At 35.6% G+C, this 22,629-nt stretch overlaps 1 protein-coding gene across 2 annotated transcripts in view; it reads right to left on the bottom strand.

Moving 5' to 3' along the window:
• Positions 1-22,629, bottom strand: part of LOC124357374 — a 57,582-nt gene that overhangs the window by 19,785 nt on the left and 15,168 nt on the right. For both annotated transcript variants that reach the window (XM_046809112.1, XM_046809111.1), the window contains exons 4-8: positions 13,863-14,021; positions 10,088-10,252; positions 4,775-4,874; positions 4,053-4,167; positions 1,368-1,405 (exon numbers count right to left, since the gene is read on the bottom strand). In XM_046809112.1, the coding sequence (XP_046665068.1) occupies positions 1,368-1,405; positions 4,053-4,167; positions 4,775-4,874; positions 10,088-10,252; positions 13,863-14,021 (577 nt within the window). The remainder of the gene's footprint in view (positions 1-1,367; positions 1,406-4,052; positions 4,168-4,774; positions 4,875-10,087; positions 10,253-13,862; positions 14,022-22,629) is intronic.

The following is a 22,629-nucleotide window of genomic DNA, read 5'->3' as shown; positions in this document are numbered from 1 at the left end:
AGGTCTAGACCTGTCTGTTAGAAACGCTCAGCTGATCAAAAGTATTCGAATACAAGTATTCGAATACATATTCGAATACAGGGGTGAATTCGAATTCACTGTATTCGATTCTTTAAAGTATTCGATTCTCCCATCACTAGTAAGTGGTGGGCGGTGAGCGCTGGATCGAGCAGCAACTTAAAGTTTAATGTTTGTATAGTACCTTTGGGGAACACTCAAAACTAGCAATGACAGACGTGAGTGGCAGGGTGGCACCACACGATGCCACTTATCAGCCGCCAATTCTAGACATTAAATGTTTCTCCTGCCGCTCAACCCTCAGCTCATTCTGACATTGCTATGCAACATGTTGAACACAAACGTGCCTTTCTTGCCATTAATTGTTATAGCTTACCCACTATCTTCTTCTCCAAAAGGTATCTTATCAGGCCTGGTAAAAATGCAAATGAAATTCTGGTGTACTCAAAAAACCAGGTATGTCAAACCATGAACCTATTATATAATTCAACAAACCGATCTACTAAGTCTTTTTATAGTCCCACTTCAACGACTGAATAATACTGAAATACATAAAACCCATTTGCATCGCAGTCACTACCGCTCTGCCGCTTAATGCGTACCGTTCGTTTAGTGCCGAAGTCCGGAACGGTCAGCCGATTTTATATTGTCTAATGCATTGTTACGTGTTTTTTTTTTTTTGGGGTGGAAGGGGCTTGCCGCGGCACAGGAGTAGAACAAACCAACATAAACTCCACTACACTAGTGGAGGCAACCGTTATATATGAAACTCACGAGCATATGTCGATCTTCATTCACAATTCACGTCACATATAATACGATGTTTCGAGATTAATACACTTTGAAGATCTACAGCTTTCAAATTGTGTCTTGATTTTATAAGTTCTTAGAGATGGAAAAATTGTTTTTGTAATTTTTCCGATTCTCAGAATAATTCCCCGCTTATTCCTGGTTGGGTGGCCACCCTGTTACAGCTGTTCGTGTGATAGTAATGTTTTTGAGGACAGATGTATTTCTCAGTTAAGAGTAAAGTTGATGGAGGGACTGCTTAAGCTTTGTTGTTGTGATCAGTGTTGTCTTTCTACTACATAAGTTTAATTATCCACCCGCAATATAGTACATCTAACATACAAGATTTTACATCAGCCCTTTAGTACAAGCAAGTATAATTTTAAAGATCTTGTTTACTTACTATCTATGGGCCATATATAGTTTACTAAGATGCATTTCCTCATATAATGACCTTGGATTCCGAGTCTGCTCCTGTTATAGTTTTTATTAAATACTAAAATATTTACATTATTTACAATATACTAACTTAAAACATGTTATTTAGATTTATAACATACCTTACATTTAATGTTGCTCCCCTGTTACGCCTTCTGTACTGCAAAGAAAAACATTTAACTTCAATTTATTGAACCAAAACAATATTCATTTGAATCATAATCAAATAATAGAATAAGAGTACAATTTTTTTCTCAGATTTATTTCTAATCAGGACTTTTATACTACTCAAAATAAAATCTATTACTAAAGTATTTTTTTTTTTTTATACAAGACAGTTGTCCAAAAGTAACATTTGTCAAATACATGAAGTATAAGTGCATAAAGTATTAGCATTGCCCACGTTGACAATTCATATTTTGATATAATATTTAATATTGTACTGCACTATTCAAGTCTTCTATCCAAAACGATTGCAAATTTACTGAATTGAGTCCAGCACTATGTGCGTATGATTTTATTAAATGGCCATGGCACTCAAAAGGTTAAAGATTTCGAAATGTAAAAAAACATTTATTTAATTTCCATATACTGGATAGATACTCCATTCTCCATTAAATAGTCCTGTCATTTTGTCGACTGAAAATTATGTTCAAACTTATGATAAATTGAATTGTTAACAGTTACAGCATATTTGATACCTCAGAATAATGTTCTTTTTGTAGGTTGAATCAAATGTTAAATTATCTTATTGATTAAGTATGCTGTTTATCCTATGTAAGCATGTTTTACAATATGCAGGATAAGGGGAATTGTCGACATTGAGTAATCTTCCACAAGGAATGTTTGATTTAGTTTACAACACTTTTCCTGCACACTTTGCTGTAAGTGTTGGAACATAATTTCTGCCCAATAATTAGTGTCACAGCAGATTTAATTGTCACATATCACCAATCAATTCTCGCTTTTAACATATCACTTATCTATAGCGTCTGCAATGTAACAACTCTGATAGCATAAATAAGAAGGAATATACAGATATAATGAGATAACCACTAACCCAGAAGGACAAGAAAATCTGATCAGTCTCATTCTTTCTTCCCAATACTGTACTTATACATTTTAATAAATAATTAACCCTTTGAGTGCCACAGCATATTTTCCCAAGTCATACGCATAAATTGCCGGAGCATTTCCTTCTGTTTTGCAAGCGTGTGTGGAAAAAACTATATTAAAAAAACTATTCAACCGATTTGAATAATTTTTTTTTAGTTTGTGTGTTATAAAACAAGGTATTTTTTCCATATAATATTATAATTTTATTTTTATTTACACAAAAAGAATATAGGTTATAACAAAAAACTAAAAAATGAAAAAAAAATAAATTTCAAGTTTGAACTAAAATTTTATTTATACAATATTTTTTTTAGCTATACCATATGAAGAAAGAGCATGAAAAACTGAACAAAAATCATGCATAATATGGTGTGTTACAGTAATATTTAACCAGATACTGCAATATATACAAAATACAACAAAAAGCAATTTTTGTTCGTTTGTCAAAAGTTTAGAAACAATATTATAACTATCCTATTTCACTCAATGAAGTAAGACGACTGTAAAATACTAATTATATAAAAATATACACAGGCCTACAATATAACCTTACTTCTATAACCTTACTTCACCTAAAATCAATAGTTTGATTGGAACTTGCGTTTTACTTCATCACCAATCCAACAATAAAATATACGTCACTAAACACGAAAAAAGAAGTTTATAAATGCATTTTAAGTTTTACTGAACACAATTGCAGAATAGTAATAACAACAGTTTTCAGCATAAACACACGAAACTAGCACAATGTAAACACACAACAAACGAAACTGTGTAGTTAATGGCAACAAGTAGCAGCTGACCAACTATTGCGTCATCTGTTTTTTTTTTCTGATGGCAAATAACTACAAGGGGGCGGTGAACAATAAAAATCAATCACAATCGATTGTTCTAAACTTGTAGATTGCCGTGAAATAAGTTATTTGTCAAAACAAAAATGAATTATATGTGATATTAATTAAATACAAATCGTCTACTGGGTAGATGCCGGCAATTTATGCACATTTAACAACATCTACTATGTAGACGCTGCGGCACTCAAAGGGTTAAATAAGGAGTATGGATGAAATATAAAAATCCAAGGAAATGTTATTTTAATATGAGTTTCAATGACTAAATTATTTGAGGTCAACATTAATACAATAATTACTATGAACATAAATATTTTATTACACAAAAATATTTACAAGAAAAGAATAAAGCCAAAGCCAAATCTAAAGCACTGATTACTAATTCTTTGTTTTACTTATTTATACTATGTTTTACTTTATTACATAATAAAGTAATTTTTCAGATTTTCTAATTAAAAATTCCTGCATATTGAACCACTACAGATGACCAATATAGTATGTTTCAGATCACTGAGAAACTACTAATTTGCAAATATCATACACTTTAGCTGAATAAAATAACATAAAATTAAGTAAAAAAAGCACAGGAATTTCAATTTTTTAGGAATCTACATTGATAATAAGTTAAGTTGGCAGGCTCATATAGATTATATATCCTCAAAATTATCAAGAGTTATATATCTTACTTTTTACTGCATACTTTTGTAATGCATATTTATAATATGCAGCCTACTAGAATTTCATCGTAATTGTGTCACTAAACAAATAAAGTTCTTTGAATTTTATTAATGTGACCTGATATAAAACATATACCAAGTTAACTGAAAACAGTGGACTTACAACAGGATTGGCAGATGAAGAGGATGAGCACATCTCATCAAAATGGCGCAGAATGGAGGAGCTGGTGGACGGCAAATTACGCTGAGGACTGCGTTGTGGCACCATGTATGGCATTCTGTCAACAAATCATGGCATACTCCAGTTTTACAAAGTATACAATTAAAACATTCTTTGAGACTTTAAAAAAAGGAATGTTATTTACTCTAAATATCCAAAACGTATAGTTTTTATTCATAATTTCTTTAAACATAGATGTTTATGTCATAGCCAAATATGAACATATAATTCATAAAATCATTTTAGATACTCTGTGTAACCATTTTCTTTTTATATCACCATGAATAGTAAGATTTTAAACTAAATTTTATTAACAGAGTACGTAAAAATTACATAGCTTCATCGATGAAAGCAAATTTCATTACTGTCTCAGGTATCCCAGAGGTTGGTAGCCACTTTGAATACTGCACAATAAACAGACTCTGATTAAATAGGATACTAGGATAGGTTTACTTCTTATAAAACTGATACACGATAAAAGCAGTCAACATACTAATCCCAAGTTCTATCCCAGTTCTATAAATGAATATTTATTCTTATAAAAGAAAAAGTTTATAAAACAATATTTATTTAATTACCCACGTATTCATGTGTATCAACAATGAATACTATAAATTGAGTATCAGAATCTTCAACACTATTAACAAAGGTAAAAAGAAGTTTACCTGTGTAGGTAACTAGTTGATGATTCAGCATTGCTGGGGAGAGATGGGTTGTCAACTAGACTGAAGCTTGACGTCACAACTGGAGCTTGGCACGTTGTATCTACAACACTTGCTTGTTACAAACAAATCTCTTTACAGTATACAAGAGAAAGACCAAACAGCACTCACTATACATACCTTTTTTCAAATTTTTTATAAACATACAAAATTTTCTTGCTAAACATACATAACTGCTAGAAGATAGAATACTACCACCATCCCAGATTTACCATACAGAAGCAAATAAAAACAATCTTCAGCAAAAAATATACTGACTCTTGTCAGTTTTTTTACATGTCTCACAAAATGACCTAATACAAGTAAGGCACATTGGCTTGTAATGTTTATCGCTCCTGGACATAGTTTTTATGTCTTTAGGTCAGGGACACAATGTACACCGTTGTCTGGAATGAGTAGTGGTGGTGGTTGTTCTTGCAGCGTCTCAACACGAGAAACTCTTACTGACTGAGTTTTAGGAAGACGTGGCACATATATTTTTTTTCAGCACTTGAGGTATAATGAGCCCCATTTTAATTTCCTTCAAAAAGTTACGCCTTACCTTACTGTCACTTGCTGAGTTGTTACTCAAACAAATCACTTGGGCAATTATCCCAGCAATATCTAATAGCCTGCAAAAAAGACCAAAGGCCATCTTAAGGAGGTCCTTCTGGAAGTAGAATATGTGGCACATTTCTCATCAATCACATTGCCAGATTTAGTGGCATTATATACTATTTCCAGCTTTATTTTGTCATACGTTTCAGGCTGCATCAAAATGCATTGTAAAAAGCATAACTACAGTTTTGTGTTTTTTTGGAACATAAGAAACGAGCATACAATGTTTTTGAAAAGCAAAAATGCTAGAATTTTCTTCTCAGCCTTTTGTTTCTTCAAACTCAGATGGTAGCTATTGCTTGTTCTTTCTCATTGCCCCAATGGCATAATGGTAAAACAGTTACGTTGCGTCCTGTCTTTTCTATTGGTGCAACTTAACGCAGGACTACATTCTTGGAGCTGTTACACTGTGAGAATGGGCTGTTTCTTGGTTGTATACTGACATAAACTTCCATGTCTTTAACATAAAAAACTTTAGCATCAGCCAATGTACAAATTCTAATGCCACATTTGGCTGGTTTTGATTTCATGAACACACAAAAAGGACAGCCCCACGGAAGGCCACAAGTTGTTCATCAACAGTAGTGAACTCCCTGGTTCAGTACTGTAATTTTGCAATTAGTGGCAAAATATCAAATACATGGAAAAATCTAGCAAAGTTATCAACCGTCCACCTTTCATTTCGATCCAATAAGTGGCCAAAGCTGAGCGTCTAAAGGAGGAAATTAAATATTATTAAACTCGTAGTTGAATAAAATATTCCTATGCCAAACCCATGTAATTCCTATGTAATTGTCCCTCTAAGTCCAACCCCTCGTCCTCGTCGTGAGGGACGGGCAACGGCTCAAAGAGACGGCTAACGGGGCTTCTGGTGAAGCTATGTCAGGTCTAGCAAGCCGGTAGTGGATAAAACTTGCTTTCAAAAATAAGAACAGCCTCGGAAAGGATGGAAAATTTACGGGCAACAACCCGGCAATTGTTTAAGGTTAAGATTTGGTTACAATAAATGTTGTGACGCTTAGGAACAAGTTAGAAGAGGTAGTAGAGATGATGAAGAGAAAGAAGAATAAACATAATGGGAATCAGTGAAAACAAAGTGGAAAGGTAGTGGAAGTAGAGAAGTGGGACAGGGATACAGGATTTGGTGGTCTGGAGGAGAAAATTGGAAGAAGAAATGGAGTAGCTATAGTCATGGACAAAAAAGATGACAAGCAGAGTGATGAAAGTGGATGTGGTAAGTGAAAGAATTATTAAGGTTACGCTCAGAATGGAGGGGGAGATAATGGACATAATACAGGTATACGCACCACAAACAGGATGCACGGACAATGAGAAGAGATTTGAGAGTTTGAAGAGGATCTGGAAAGACAAGTAAAAGAAGAGAGAGAGAACAATAATAATTGGGGATTTTAACGCACAAGTGGGTAAGTTTAGACAAGGATATGAAGAGGTAATGGGATGTTATGGAGTAGGAACAAGGAATTTAGAAGGAGAAAATTTACTGGATTTTTGTTTAAGGAATGATTATAGTGATAGGGAACACCTGGAACAAGAAAAGGGATAGCCACAAATACACAAGATACAATTGGAATGGTGAACAGCCAAGTTTAATAGATTATATATTAGTGAGGAAATGCCTGCAGCCATAATGGCAAGATGTAAAAGTTATACCCAGTGAATGTATGGGAGGAGATCACAGGCTGGTGGTAGCTGATTTTCAAAGAATGAGGTTTGGAAAGGATACATGCAAAAAGACTAACAAGAATCAAGACATGGAAGTTAAAAGATACGAAAGTTAGAGAGGAGTTTGTAAATAACATTAGAGGAGCGATACCCAAGGGGGAGGTCAAAACAGGAGAGGAGGAATGGACAAATTTCAAGAATGCTATAGTCAAAGCTGCAGAAGAAACATGTGGATGAACTTCAGGTAAAAGAAGGGATTAAAGAGACCCCTTGGTGGAATGAAAGAATTGCTGAAGCAGTTAAAAACAAAAATAGTGCTTGGCGAGAATGGTTTAAGGATAGGTCAAACGAAAAGAGGGATAAATGGAAGAGGACTTGCAAGGGCATCAGCAAAGATGATGAAGGAGGCAAAGGAGAGGAATCATGGAAGGATTTTAGGAAAAACTGAAATCAAACTTCAAGGGAAAATAAGAAGATTTTTTATGGGGTGATAAGGAAACAAGACGAAACCTAAAGAAATGTTGACTAAGGTGGTGGATGTTTCAGGGGAAATCAAATGGGAGGAGGAGAAAGAGGTTTTGAAGACGTGGAAAGAGTATTTTAAGGAACTACTGGAAGGAACAGAAAATGAAGAGGAAAGAAGAGATATGACAGAGGAGACAGAAGATGAAGAGGATTTTAGTTATGTGCGAATTGGAAAAAGCGGTTAAAGAGATGAAAGAGGGGAAATCTGCGGGAATAGACGAGCAGCTGACGGCTGAGATGATAAAGGTGCGGCGGGGGTCCCCATTGGGGAATTCAAATGGTTGTACAGAGTGATGAGAGTGATTTGGAAGGAAAAGAAGATACCAGAAGACTGGAAAATGGGAATAATAGTACCGATTTTTAAGAAAGGCAATAAGCAAAAAAATGCGAGAATTACAGGGGAATAACTTTGTTGTGCCATACACAAAAAATTTATGAAAAAATACTGTTGCAGAAAATTAGACCAGTACTGGAAAGAAACAGGAAGAGAGGAGCAATGTGGTTTTAGGAAAGGTAGGTCAACGGTGGATGCTATTTTTGTGATGAGACAAGTGTTAGAAAAGAGGTGGGAATACGGAAAAGATACAATGGTAGCGTTTATTAGACCTACAGAAGGCATATGATAAGGTACTGAGAGAAAGGATATGGGAGAGTATGAGAAAGAGAGGATTGCGTTGAGGGAATAGTAGAAAGGAATAAAAGAACCTGTACGGGCATATGTAAAAAACAGGGTAAGAATTGAAGAAAAATATACAGATACTTTTTAAAACAGAGAGAGGAGTAAGGCAGGGAAGCATATTGTCACCTTTCCTTTTCAATATTATAATGGATGAAATTTATTCTAGAAGTACAAGGAAACAGAGGAGCAGAAGAACTTAAGACAATATCATTATGCGGATGACATAAATGATATGGGGAAATAGGGGAAGAAGAGTTAGAACGAGAGTTAAACAAATGGGCAAAAGTGGCGAAGAAATATGGTTTAGAGATGAACATACAAAAATGTAAAGTAATGAAAGTAGAGAGAAGGGATGGAAATAACAAAGACGTGTTAGTTGAAGGAAAATAGACTTGAAAAGGTGAAGGAATTCTGTTATTTAGGAAGTATCATAACAGATAGGGGCACAATAAGAGAAGAGATAGGAAACAGAATATGGAAGAGTGGAAAGTTTTTCAATATGGTGAAGAAGATTGTGTGGAGTTGGAACATTGGGAAAGAATCAAAAGTATTGATGTATAAATCTTATTTCCAACCAATTTTATTATATGGAGCAGAGACGTGGACGTGGACTAAAAAGGATTTAAGCAGATTGCAAGCTGCAGAAATGAGATTTTTAAGAGGGATAGAGAAGACTACAAGAAGAGATAGAATAAGGAACGAAATAACCAGAGAAAGATTGAAGGTAGTTTCACTGCAAGAGACAATGGAAGGAAGAAGAATACAGTGGATGGGGCATGTGAAGAGGATGGGAGATAATAGAATGCCTAGAATAGCACTGGAGAAGGAGGAAGGAGGAAGAAGACCAAGAGGAAGACCGAGAGGAAGATGGGGAGGACCAAGTGTGGAAAGACATAGAGAGAAGGGGACTACAGAAAATGCAGGTGGATGAAAGAGGAGACCTGGAAGGATAGACTAAAGTGGAGGAGGCTGTGTACGACGACGACCCGTGAGAGCGGAAAACGTCTGATGATGATGATGATGATGACATAAACATTTGAATGACTCCTGTTAGTATCAACAGACCCTCTGTAGTTTACCCCCCTCTCCCCCTATCTCTCCCTCTCTCACAGGGATATAAAATTCAGGAGTGCTGTTAATATTTAAGCCAAGACTTTAAGCAATTGAGTTATTAAGTTTAAGTATTAAGTATTAAGTTATTAACACTGTTCAGTTTTGGTTTTTGTCCTAGTAATATATATATATATATATATATATATATATATATATATATATATATATATATATATAAACAACCTATAATATGTTACACTTTAACCAGTGAAGTATGTGATACTACTTAGTTAGTGGTTTATATTCTGTACAATTTCTTATACCATTGTGGTAATTTTAATAAGATACTCAATTTGATTAGACTATTTGTTCCACATGTTATTATATTACTTAAAATTTGTAAAATTGACATAAGTAATAATTGCTTGCTAAGAAAGGTTGTCTTTAAAAATGAAATCCTGATGGTTTTAACTAAGTCTACAACACACTCATTAAAAAAAAACACACATATTTGACTAAATAAGCAAAGCTGACATGGCCTTAAAGTAAATGGTTTCTTTGTGTTGATATCCTGTTTAGTTTAAAAAAAAATATATACTTAAAAGGACAGATGACATAAAAGAATAGTTATTAAAATCCAACAATTTTTATTCATTCATTTTAAACTGAGCTGTCTCAGACTTGAAAGTTTCACATAATTTAGTAACAAAATGTGTTACCTCTGTTTGTAGGGTTTGGTGTCAGGTCAATTGGTGCATTAGGGCGTTTAAGCTTGTAAACTGGAGGGCGAATGGCATTACTACACTCGATGTTACAGAAGCTACGAGGACGGATCACATAGTCACTGTGCTGGAATCGTTCCAACATTGGGGAATCACGAATATCTATTAAACATCAAGCAGGAATTTTATTACAACATTGTTTCCATAATTATTACTAAAGGAGACAACTACACAAAATATTCTAAAGAATAACTTAAATTAAATTATAAATCAGAAATACATAGTAAACTCACTATTAGTACTCAACACTTGTCAAAAAGAGGGAAACAGGATTTTTCTGGACACTTGCCATTTTTCAGTGATTCAATACAATCAGTAGCACTACATTCCGAGATCTGCAATCTGATCTCCTCTTCAGGTAAATGACTTAATGCATGACTACAATCTATTTTAAAGTAACAAAAACATACCAGAGCGCTGTAACACGCATAAGTCAGGAACCACCACAGCCACGTATCGTGTCTATTCCATGCACACTAACTCTAAAACATGCACTTAATAAAAACTAAACGCTACAGTACACTAAATACTGTACACTAAATACTGTACACTAAAGACAGAAACTGAACTACAGAATACAGGTCACAATAGGTCTGCACTCACCGGCCAACTAATTAGAACTAACCAGAGAACAATAGTAAATGGCAATTGTCACAGCAGAAACAAGATGGCGGCAAAAAATAAGTTGGCCTTTTTTATGATGATAACATGGTAACTGGTCCCTTGCTGTCAATGCTATAGTATGTTCTCTGCCCAAAGTCCCGTATTGTCACATCTACTTCATGTGATATGATTGTAATCCCATATAATCAAAATTACTTGGCGACTGCTTAGTGTTATGTACATCATGATTTCCTCAAACTTCAATACTTATTTTAAATTAGTGTTGTTGTTAACACTTGTCTCTCATCTTTGATGGTGATAACCAGACTCAAACTGTGTTTAGCAATCAACTCTGAGTAAAGTGATTTGGTCTCTCTACAGTATTTATAGCTCACATTGAGCACTAACTTTCATTAAATCATAATCTCAACTGGAGAGTCTTACAATCATTTGATAGGTCCTTCCGTACCTGGCTATGAATGGTCTTAACTCTGTTTTACCTACAATTATTTTCACACGTCAAAAAGTTGGGAATATAATAAAGCACAAGTTTTTCTATAATATGAATGCACTTTTGTCTACAATTATAACAGTAACTTTTTTATGACACCCAAGGTAGTTACAACAATACAGGGTGAGCCAGTCAAACCGGCGATTTTTAATGAGGTGTAATGACTTGACCTGCAAATTGGAAAAATCATTTAATACTAAAAATCTAAAGTACACAACTGGAAATTTAGTTTAAACTCACCCAAACGTGATTTACAGTTTACTTTTTTAAAAATTGTGTCACTTAAGTGATGCCCATTAGAATTTAGACATTGATCCAGTCTTGAACGAAAGTTATCCATAGTATCTCGGAGCATTCTCAAAGGAATATCATTCACTTCATCACGAATTCGTTGCTTCAGATCCATTACAGATGCTGGTCGGGTTTCAAAAACTTTTGCTTTTAAATAACCCCACAGGAAATAATCGCATGCGGAGAGATCTGGCGATCGTGGTGGCCAAGAAATGTCCCCATTCCTGCTGATAAGACGATTCGGGAACAAAGCTGACAGTTCATTCATAACCACTCTTGCCGTATGACTGGTAGCTCCATCTTGTTGGAAAAACGTTTGTTCATTCACTGGAAAGTTTTGAAGTGTAGGAACAAAAAAGTGTTGCAGCATATAAAGATAACGCTGTGAGTTAACTGTAATTGCATTCCCATTATCGTCCTCAAAGAAATATGGGCCAATTATTCCTCTTGACGATATCGCACACCACACAGTGACCTTAGCTGAGTGGAAAGGCCTTTCAAGCATGGACTGAGGATTTTCTGGTGCCCAATACCGGAAATTTTGTTTATTTACAAACCCGCTCAGATTAAAGTGCGCTTCATCACTCATCCAAAGATTATGGATGAGCTCTGGTTCATCCTCAATCAACTGTAACATTTGCTCACAAAAATGCAACCGAACACCATAATCTTGTACGTTTAGAGCTTGCACAATTTGTAATTTGTAGGGATGATAATTCAAATCTGTATGCAAAATTCTTCTTACCGAAGTGAAGGAAATCCCTAATGCTGTGCTATGGCGTCGGGCAGATCGACGTGGACTTCTTTCCACTGCTGTGCGCATTGCATTCACATTCTCAGGTGTTCGCACTGTTTTCATTGATCCGCCTTTTTTTTTGGTTGTTGAACCTGACGATTCAAAATTCTGAATCCAGCCTTTAATAGCGTGGGCTGATGGCACAGGAGCACGAGGAGGCAGGCGGAAATGACAGCGAAAAGCACGTTGAGCACCGACGTAACTTTCACCGCCAGTGTAAAAGGCTTTAACAGCGAACGCACGCTCTTCACCGGACCAACGCTGCATGGCGACTAAACTTCCCAGTAGGGAGGACAAGAATAGCGGTGACCTTCACTTCTCCCCCCTCCCATCACGCAGCCGGACTCGTCTACAAATCGCCCGTTTCACTGGCGCACCCTGTAGATGTCACATAAGTGACAAATAAGGAGGCAGTGGGTAAAATACATTCAAACAGATAGCTAGATTATATATAAAAAAAAATGGTAGAATATAAGCCTAAATAATTTCATCTGAAAAGATTGTTGTATCATATGGTGTATTAGCAAGTACACTGAACAATTGTCCTATGTTTATTAGGACGATTTATTTCTTTGTGTTGGTTGGTTAGTTTGTTTGTAGTAACATTATTGAACTATAAAAGTAATCAAAATAAAATATAGCAATCTGTCATAGTATTAAGTTTTTGTACACCTGTTACGATTATAAGATTTAAATGCAATTCAGTGTTAGTTTGAGGTTTGTACTCTACAACTGTGTAAACTGTGTCTATGTTGGCAGCCCTGTGGCGTGCCAGGCGGCAGTTGATGTGTTGTGTGGCAACGTCAAACGGTGCTGTCCATTCTACTGTTTGCCACCGACTGCACTCTCTCGTAACCCATACTCTAGTTAATAGAAGCATTCTAACTAAATGAATCTGACTGTACAAAATTACTCTCCTTATCATCATATGTGTTCCTCATAATATTCAGTGATCATAACAACAAATTCAATGGATAACAATAGTCAAAGACCACATAAACTACCTAAAATCATTCAAATATTAACTCTTTACTGCTTCCATCTCTCATTTAAAACATTTACTTGTTTTTTAAGGATTCAATAACCAACAATTATTTATTTTTAAGGATGAGTGTCTTCTATTTACTTGCTTCTTGTATTGCAAACATAAAACCTGTTTAAAAACATAAATAACATTATAGTGTAATCACTACATTTATAAATCACAAAAACCAATTTTTTAATTTAGTGATTACATAATAAGTAACCAGCTTCCTATATCTACCTGTAAGAATAACCTTCATTAGAATGATTCTACAGTGGTTGATAACACTCTAAAGAAATAAAGTAAATTTTTTACTTAATTATTTTTACCAGAAATAATATGGTTTTGTATTTTAATTTGCTAATGTTGATGTTTATTTCAGACAATATTACAAGTAATGTATTTTTATACTTGGGAACTTTTCAACATATCTCCATCTACCACACAGTTGACTTACATGTGTTTGACAAGAATCTTGATGACTTACTAGTAACAGAGGAGGAATCAATCTGATTGTCCACACCATCAAATATGACAGATCCGGCTGAGCTGACAGCAAGAGTAGCTCCACATCTCTTTCTCCGGACCTCTGGCTGGGGCGGCTCCTCTTCTCGGGGTACCGTAGCCAGAGGTGGAGTCAAACTCACTGCACACAATTCAACAAGATTATATAACAAGATACGTATGAGAACTTGTGCATAAAACATAACATGGCTTAGAGCTAGTTTATGAGTTATATTCACCACATAAATACAGTGTACAGTGATGGACTATAACAATAAGTAAACAAAAAACATCTCAAAACAAACTGAATGTTAAAGGATGTTTTTATATATATATATATATATATATATATATATATATATATATATATATATATATATATATATATATAGAGCATTACAGACAAAACAATGTGACAGGTCAAATTACGACATTTAAATATCCGCTGAGAATTAGCAGACGGTGAACCAAATGACCGTGACGCAAGTAAATCACATGTTATTGGAATTGAGATTTATTTAATTAATAATGGAGAAATATGTTAAACTTTATATGGGAACAAATTCAAATAATTAAACCGAGCTAAACATAACCAAAATTCGTTTTTACAAAAAGTACCAAATAAAATTACGCACACAAGCCAATTGTGGGATAAAATGACTTGCGTATTGATGACATCAGAAAGCACATGTTGCAAAAATTTAAATAAAAAGCGATAGAAAAATAGTTAGAGAAAATAGAAAGACTTAAATTGATCAATTATAGTGAACATGATAAAATTCGATAATTATGAGAAAAGAATTAAATTATATTCAATCGTGAAGACGCTAATTTGAACAGGAGAGGGGTTGAGCATTGTTTGAGACAGTACGCAAGGTTTTGGCCCGAGAATCTTTCTTCTGTTTGGAGAGCTGAAGCAGAGAGGACGTCAGACGTGTAGATCTACCTGGCAGTGATGTAATACGGAATTGTGCAATAGTGTATTAAAAGTTATAACCGGGCGATGGGATATTGTTTTTAGTGAATAAATTAACAACAAAGCAAAGTGAGTACAATTTATTAGTTGTTTGTATCACATCAAAATAAATTATCGTATCAAAGTGATTTGCTTTATTTTAATATGATTGACTATCCCATCTGCGAAGAAGTGTGAGCCTTCAATACAGTGATATTTAATTTGCACTATCATTTAACCTATTTAAAACCTGAGATGAATATAGGCCTAGGCCTAGTGACATATAATAACGTATACTTTCACTAACACTCAGTATACTTCCAACAACACTACATACAATTTCCACAGCATAGGACACATCGACGTGGGAATTGGAAGTTTGAACATTTTTAAACACTGATTCGGAGCAAAATGACAGAGCCAATGTGGGACTACAACACTCTTTAAAACTGATCATATTCAACAAATTGGGATGTAATAGATATGACTGAAACAGAAGCTACATGAAATATTGTAATTCTTTCTTATTTTTGTGAAACTCAATTTTCTGAAAAAAAAACAAAAAAAAACAATCAAAATCTTATATCTCTTGTTCTCTGTAGATGAATAAGCCTACTCAGTCTCTGGTGAGCTAAAGAATTGTCATTTTGGTCTGTCTGTCAGCATGATACCTAGAAAACAAACTTACTTATAGATTTGGAATTTTGCATGATGCTTCGTTCTATATAAACAACATCAAGTTCAATTAATGTCACTCCATGGGATTTGCCTACGGATCAGTGAACATTTTTACATTTATCTTATGGGTAACTATGTGATCACAATTATTAGAAAAATGCAGAATAAATAAATTTCCAATCATATAAAATTTTAATATGTGACATATTAACACAATATTGCCCAACTACCCCAACACATACAACATGATCTTTGTTGACTTGATGAAAGACTTTTAATATTCATCCCTTACAGAGGCAGTGCAGACTGCAATTTAATTTTGGACGGATTTAATTTTTTAATTTAGACTATGTTTCCACTTTTTTTACCAGTATTCTCTTGCTTAGTTTGGCTTAATTGAAATAAAGTTTTAAAACAATAATTATAATTGTTGTGTAATGTTTTGTATATTTTGAAAACTAGCGGTGATGTTTAATTTCATATGGTATAAAATTTGTATGCCATGTGCAGTAAATTTATATGGGCAGGTTGCCATTTTCTTACCGTGGTTTATAAAGACCTACAATAAAATGGTATCCTTACAAGTTAACTAAAATGTATTTTGTGTGTGTATTTGTATGTATTTTTTCAAAATTTCAGCAACATTGAAGGAGCTGCTGAGTTCTTAAAACATAATGAATGTGTTTACAGCATTAGCGGTATAACTCTTCCACGTCGTCGTCTTCTGAGAACATCTTTAAGGGCTGTTGGATTAATAACACTCTTAATTATGACCTCATTTGTCAGAATTTCCTCTGTAGGCTCATCAACATGTACGTCTATCCACTCTCTTATTTCTTCTATTCAACTATACCATAGGGTTCTCTGAGGCAAGTCGCGCATAATATCTTCAATGTCGTCGTAAACTGTCTCAGTTTCAGACATTTCAGTAACGTTGTACATTATTTCAGCCAAAGTTTATGATATGACTTTTCTAATGTTTCCTCTTTTACCTCACTCCAAAACAAAGCAATAGGAAAGATTACATCCCTAATCAAAAACTGAGCTTAAAAATATTTCACATCGCATTCTGAGGCCAGTAAAATTTGTACAAAATAGCATCTGCAATGAGATTTGAAATTCTGAATTCCATCCTGAGCCACAGGCTGTAGCAAGGGCGTCATATTTGGAGTCAAGTAGACTACTGTGATATTACCTGTTACTAATTCTGCCATGTCTGGATGTGTCCTACAGTTGTCTAAAAATAAAATAACCTTACTGTCTTCAGGCATTTTTAGTTTTTTGAAGTTATTTTTAACAGCTCTTGATTGTGCAGCATAACTTACGCACTATCACCTTTTAAGGCCCTAGGACTCTTTGATTTGCCTTTCACAAAAGGTTTCAGTTTTTGATAACCAGTTCAATTAATCACATGTATTACGCTTCCCTCTCCCCTGAAGCCCCCTTATTATGTGCTATGCACCAACTGAGGTTTCTGACGAGGAAGAGAAAGATCATTTCTATCAGCAGCTAAGCAGGACACTACATAATATAAAAAAGAGGAGATATACGGATTATGATGGGTGATTTTAATGCCAAAATCGGAAACGACAACACTGATAGGGAGTCTGTGATGGGGAAACATGGTATGGGTACCATGAACGGACAATGGAGAAAGATTAGCAGACCTATGCTTAAACCAGAGTTTGGTAATAGGCGGATCAGTATTCCCCCACAAGGACTTGCCATAAGGTAACTTGGCTCTCACCTGATCGTAAAACAGAGAACCAGATCGATTCATATTTGTATCGACAAATCCTGGAGGAAATCACTTCTTGATGTGCGAAATAAAAGAGGAGCGGATGCGGGAACTGATCACCACCTGATAATAGGAGTCACACAGCTTAAGATATCATCGACTGCGGTAAAAACGCCAATGTGCTCAGAGGAAGTGGGACTTGGTCAAATTGAAAGATGAATCAAAGAAAGTGCAGTTTAGCATGCAGTTGAAAAATAGATTTCCAGGCTCTAAGGGTGGACGACATTGACGATGAAGCTCTTCACGAGAGAGAAAATCCCTCAGAAAAAATAGAGAAAAAAATGGAAGAATTTCAAGGAAATCTTTCAAGACACAGCAGAAGAAGTTTTGGGCTATAGGATAAGAATAGGCCGGACTGGATCTCCGAGGAAACATGGGAGGCAATACAGAATAGGAAACAAGCAAAACATATACTCAATCAATGCAGAACTCGAGATCAAAAAGAAGCTGCATCAAGAGAATGTAGCAGAGCAAATAGAAATGTTAAGAGACTTTTTAGAAGAGATAAAAGGAAGTATATAAATTATCTAGCGGATAAAGCACAGGAGGCAGCTGACAGGGGAGATAGTAAGACGCTCTATGTGATAACTAAAAGACTCTCGAGAAGGAAAGCCTTTGCGGACAGTAAACCTATTAAAAGTAAAACAGGAGATTTTGTTGGTGACGGAAGAGGCGCAGTTAAAACGGTGGAGACAACATTTCCAGGAAGTCCTAAACCGCACTGTAAACCAAAATGATGAAGAAGATAGAGAGCAAGATGCAAATGGTGCAAATGTTGCAATGGTAATGAACGAACAGGTTGGAATAGAAGTGAATGCACCAGGGGAAAGGGAAATTGCTGAAGCTATCAGAAAGCTGAAAAATTGTAAAGCCCCAGGAGAGGATAATATCCCAGGAGAGTTTTTAAAGCTGAATGCAGATGAAGCAGCACTTTTTATCCACCCCCTAATAAATCTGATAATCTGGGAGAGATGAATATGTGCCCAAAAGATTGGAATACTGGTCTTTTGGTGAAAATACCAAAGAATCAGAATCTAGCAGATTGTGACAACTGGAGAGGAATAACTCTCACATCGGTCCCGAGCAAGATACTTTGTAGAATAATTCTAAATAGAATAAGAGAGTCTGTAGACAACAAGCTAAGAAGAGAGCAAAGTGGTTTTAGGGGCAGGAAAATCTTGTGCAGACCAGATCAACACACTGAGAGTTATTGTAGAAACAATTTACAGAGTATCAAGCAACACTATACCTTTCATTCATAGATTTTGAAAAAGCATTCGATAGTGTGGATTAGAAGAAGAATATGGGAGGCAATGCAGACGTTTGGTATTCCCCAGAAAATAATAAATCTAGTTAGGGCATTGTATAGTGGTCATTCCTGCAAAATAGTGCATCATGGTAAAGTTTCTGAACCATTTCATGTACTTTCAGGAGTTAAACAAGGATGTATTTTGTCTCCTATTCTCTTTCTTATGGTTCTTGACGTTGTTTTGAGAAGGGCGCTTAACAGGACCGAGAGGTATACAGTGGAGGTTGGCAGAGAGATTGGAAGATCTTGATTTTTGCAGATGACCTATGTTTCCTTTCCCATACCTTTGGTGATATGCCAGAGCAAGTTAAATGACCTCAGATTGGAAGCAGCTAGAGATGGACTCAGAATTAATGTTAAGAAGACAAAAGAAATCCGAGTCAATAGTCAAAACCAGGAAAATCTCAAGATCGGGGATGAAAGTATTGAGAGAGAGTTCCTAATTTCTGTTATTTGGGAAGCATGATAAGTGAAAATGGTGGGCAGACGAGGACATAGCCAGCAGAATACGCAAGGCAAAGCAAGCCTTCTCACAATTGTGGCCTATTTGGAGATCGGCAATGATAAGAAAAAGCACTAAGTTACGGATTTTTAATAGTAATGTGAAGTCGGTTTTCCTATACGCCTGTGAAACATGGAAGGTAACTAAACGGCTCACAATGAAGATTCAGGTGTTTGTAAATCGCTGCCTAACGTAATATTTCACAGGATATGGTGGCCAGATACTGTGACAAACGAGGAACTATGGCGTAGGAGTGGGCAAGAACCAATCGAATTGACAATCCGACGCAGAAAATGGGGCTGGATAGGTCATACAATGAGACGAGACCATAACAAACATAGCTAGACATAGTTTTGATTGGAACCCTCAAGGCCATAGAAAAAGGGGCCGCCCCAAGGATGACCTGGGAGACGGACAGCAGAAAAAGAGTTTGAGAACTGTAAGAAAAAACCTGGCAAAAACGTGAAGGCAGATGGCTGAGAACAGAGAGGAATGGCGTGACTTTGTGGCAGCCCTATGTTTCCACCTAAGGAATAAAGGAAATAAGTCAAGTAAGTCAAGTCAAGTAAGTCAAGTCAATTAAATCACAGCAATACTGTTAATCTATCTTTGTTCTTCTTAAAACCATAAACACACTTTTTATCTACACTGGCAAGGGTTGAATTTGGTGGGCAGTGCCACAAAAGGCCGGTCTCGTCTGCATTGTAGATATGACATGCAGTTGGATCCAATCTTGAATTTAACTTTGAACTGTTCACCCCATTTTGACAACGGCAGATATGACACGAGAAACACATAATTTTCTGTGTCAAATCTTAAAAGTTCCTAAGCCAGCCTACAGAGAATTTGATATCAGCATCAATGTTGAAATTGCTTAGCCTTATCAACAATCATAGGAGCAGTTATTGGTTTGCCCTCTTATTGGTGAAAACCAAGTGTACAAAACTGAAACAAGTTGGTTTAATTTAGGTTTTTTTTAAGTTTGCCTTTCAATCATACTTTTTTATGTTTTCCAATTAAGTTATAAACTATTTAAACTTTTCTTTGTTTTTTAATAATGTCGTAAATTTTAGACAATCTTATATTCTGCCATAACAATGTGCCTACTTACGCCATTTTCAAGCTTCTTCACTATGTCAAGCTTTTGAGTAAAAGTATAAAAGTAAGTGTTAAGTGTTTCCTTTTTGAAGACACATTAACTTAGGCCCTATGTCACTAGTTAATCACAATCTTATCACTCACAAGCGTTATAGAAGACTATAACTGTACTGCAAAATTGTATTAACAAATTATAACTGAACACTAAAACCAAATAGCAGATTGACAGGATGACAATTAAGTGCAAACATATAACAAGACGACACAACGGCAACTGTTACACAGGATGACAGCCGACGACCATGGTCAGTCAAGTGAATCGATATCACCCGAAATCATCCGAATATGACACCTAGTCTCTTCTCCACACCCACTTAAACGCTGAGTCTACCACAAATGGAAAAGTGACATTGTTACATATAAAATGATTGATGTTTTACATTTCTTCCAGAAAATAATACTTTTTCTAAAAAGCGTGCCGGATTACCAAGTGTGTTGAACTACAGGATGCTGGATTAATGGAATTTTACTGTACTTTATAGAGCCAACACTCCCAATAAAAATAAAAATAAACTCTTAACATCAAGAAAAACCACTTCAGCATATAACTACAGATGGCTAAGAGCAAATCAAAACAGCCCATACTCCACCCTGCCAAAAAGGCAGAAGAAACAAGTAATGGAGTAAATCCAGGTTTTAGTCAACAAAAAGGACAATGCTCCCTACCCATGCAACATTTGGAGAAAGATCCAAAATATACTCCAAAGAAAACCTTAAAAAAACCCAAAGTGTTTGGAACTTTTAGAGTACACAAAGGACCTCCAATGACAGCAAAAATTCGTGAAAGCAATGACACTTTTTTAGACTTCTTCAACAAATACATAGGTGAATCTTCAACCGAAATCAAGAGAACAGCAGACACCTACATGAGAACAAATGACAGTACTAATACAATGTCTCAGAAGTCATCAAGTAATTTTTTAGAACAATGCCATCTAGCAAAAACCAAGGACTAGAAATAGCAAAAACTGGCAATGGAAGACAAACACACGACATCCTTAAAATTCTCCACCAAAACACTGACAGAGTAGCCAACAAAATTGATCATGTAAATGAACTTCTAATCAGTACTAAACCAGACATACTTATTCTTACTGAACATGGACTAAAACAACCGCTCCTGCTTAACACACGACTTACTGGATATACACTAATTACATACTTCAGCAGGAAACATCACCAGAAGGGAGGGGTTGCAATATATGCCAGTGAAAACATCTCACTACACTCTGAGGCCATTGACATATCTGATCTTTGTAGAGAATTGACATTAGAAGGTGCTCTAGTAAAAATGCTCTGTCAGAGCATACATGTGTTTATGTTCTGGGTATCTACAGAAACCAGGGAAATCTGGAAGAAGACCTTGAGATGATGTCGGAGATATTAAACAAAATACCGACATCAAAATACCCGGTGCTAATAATGGGAGATATTAATATTGACATTATAAAAAGTGGACCTGACCAAAAACACCTGTCAGAAATTCTCCTAAGTCATAACATGACACGACTGTCTCTTCCTCCTACTAGAATCACGCCTACATCAAAGACCTCCATAGATTGTGTCTGTACAAACCTGGACCATGAATACTTAAATGTGACGATCATTAATACAGCAATATCAGACCACACTGCCCAATTATGTACAATTAGAAACATAATGAAACACAAAGATCAGTCCTTGACTTCAGAAAATAGAATACTCAGTTCGAGAAACATCATGAACATGGGAGTCTGCTAGACCTACAAGACTGGAAAATAGTTCTCGAGTCAGTCTCTGTAGATGAATCATATGAAAATTTTTGCAAGATTCTGACAAATGCTTTGGACATAACCTGCTCTGTCACCAAGTCAAAAAGGAAAAGAACAAAGCAAAAAGTTTCTGCAGACAGAGAGACAGTTCAACTGAAGAACATTTTCCTTGAGGCATTTGACAAATACAACCTGACAGGACGAGAAGAGGACAAGAACGATGCAATGGCAAAAAAGAAAGCATATGATCTGAAACTAAGAACTGTTAAACGACTAGAAGTAGCAAAGAGTATTGCCCTATCAAATGACAAACCAAAAACACTTTGGAAAATCATTAACAATGAAAGGAAGATGGGAGAAAGAAAAATGCTACCAACAACTTTGCATATAGAAGGACAGGAAGTAAATGAACCAGCTGCCGTTGCGAACCATCTAAACGATCACTTTGTCATGATTGCAGATAACACTCTAAAACAAAATGGGCAGATCAACACTACTCTCCCAGTTCCCCAAAACCAACATCACAACATACCAAGCCTTTTCTTGCACCCAACTACAGAACAGGAAGTAATCAGTGTAATTAACACATTCAAAGCAAA

This window comes from Homalodisca vitripennis, chromosome 3 (genome assembly GCF_021130785.1).
Source record: "Homalodisca vitripennis isolate AUS2020 chromosome 3, UT_GWSS_2.1, whole genome shotgun sequence".
In the NCBI taxonomy this organism is placed as follows: domain Eukaryota; kingdom Metazoa; phylum Arthropoda; class Insecta; order Hemiptera; family Cicadellidae; genus Homalodisca; species Homalodisca vitripennis.
The sequence above is the reverse complement of the archived record's forward strand: the minus strand, read 5'-3'. Positions and strand labels throughout refer to the sequence as shown.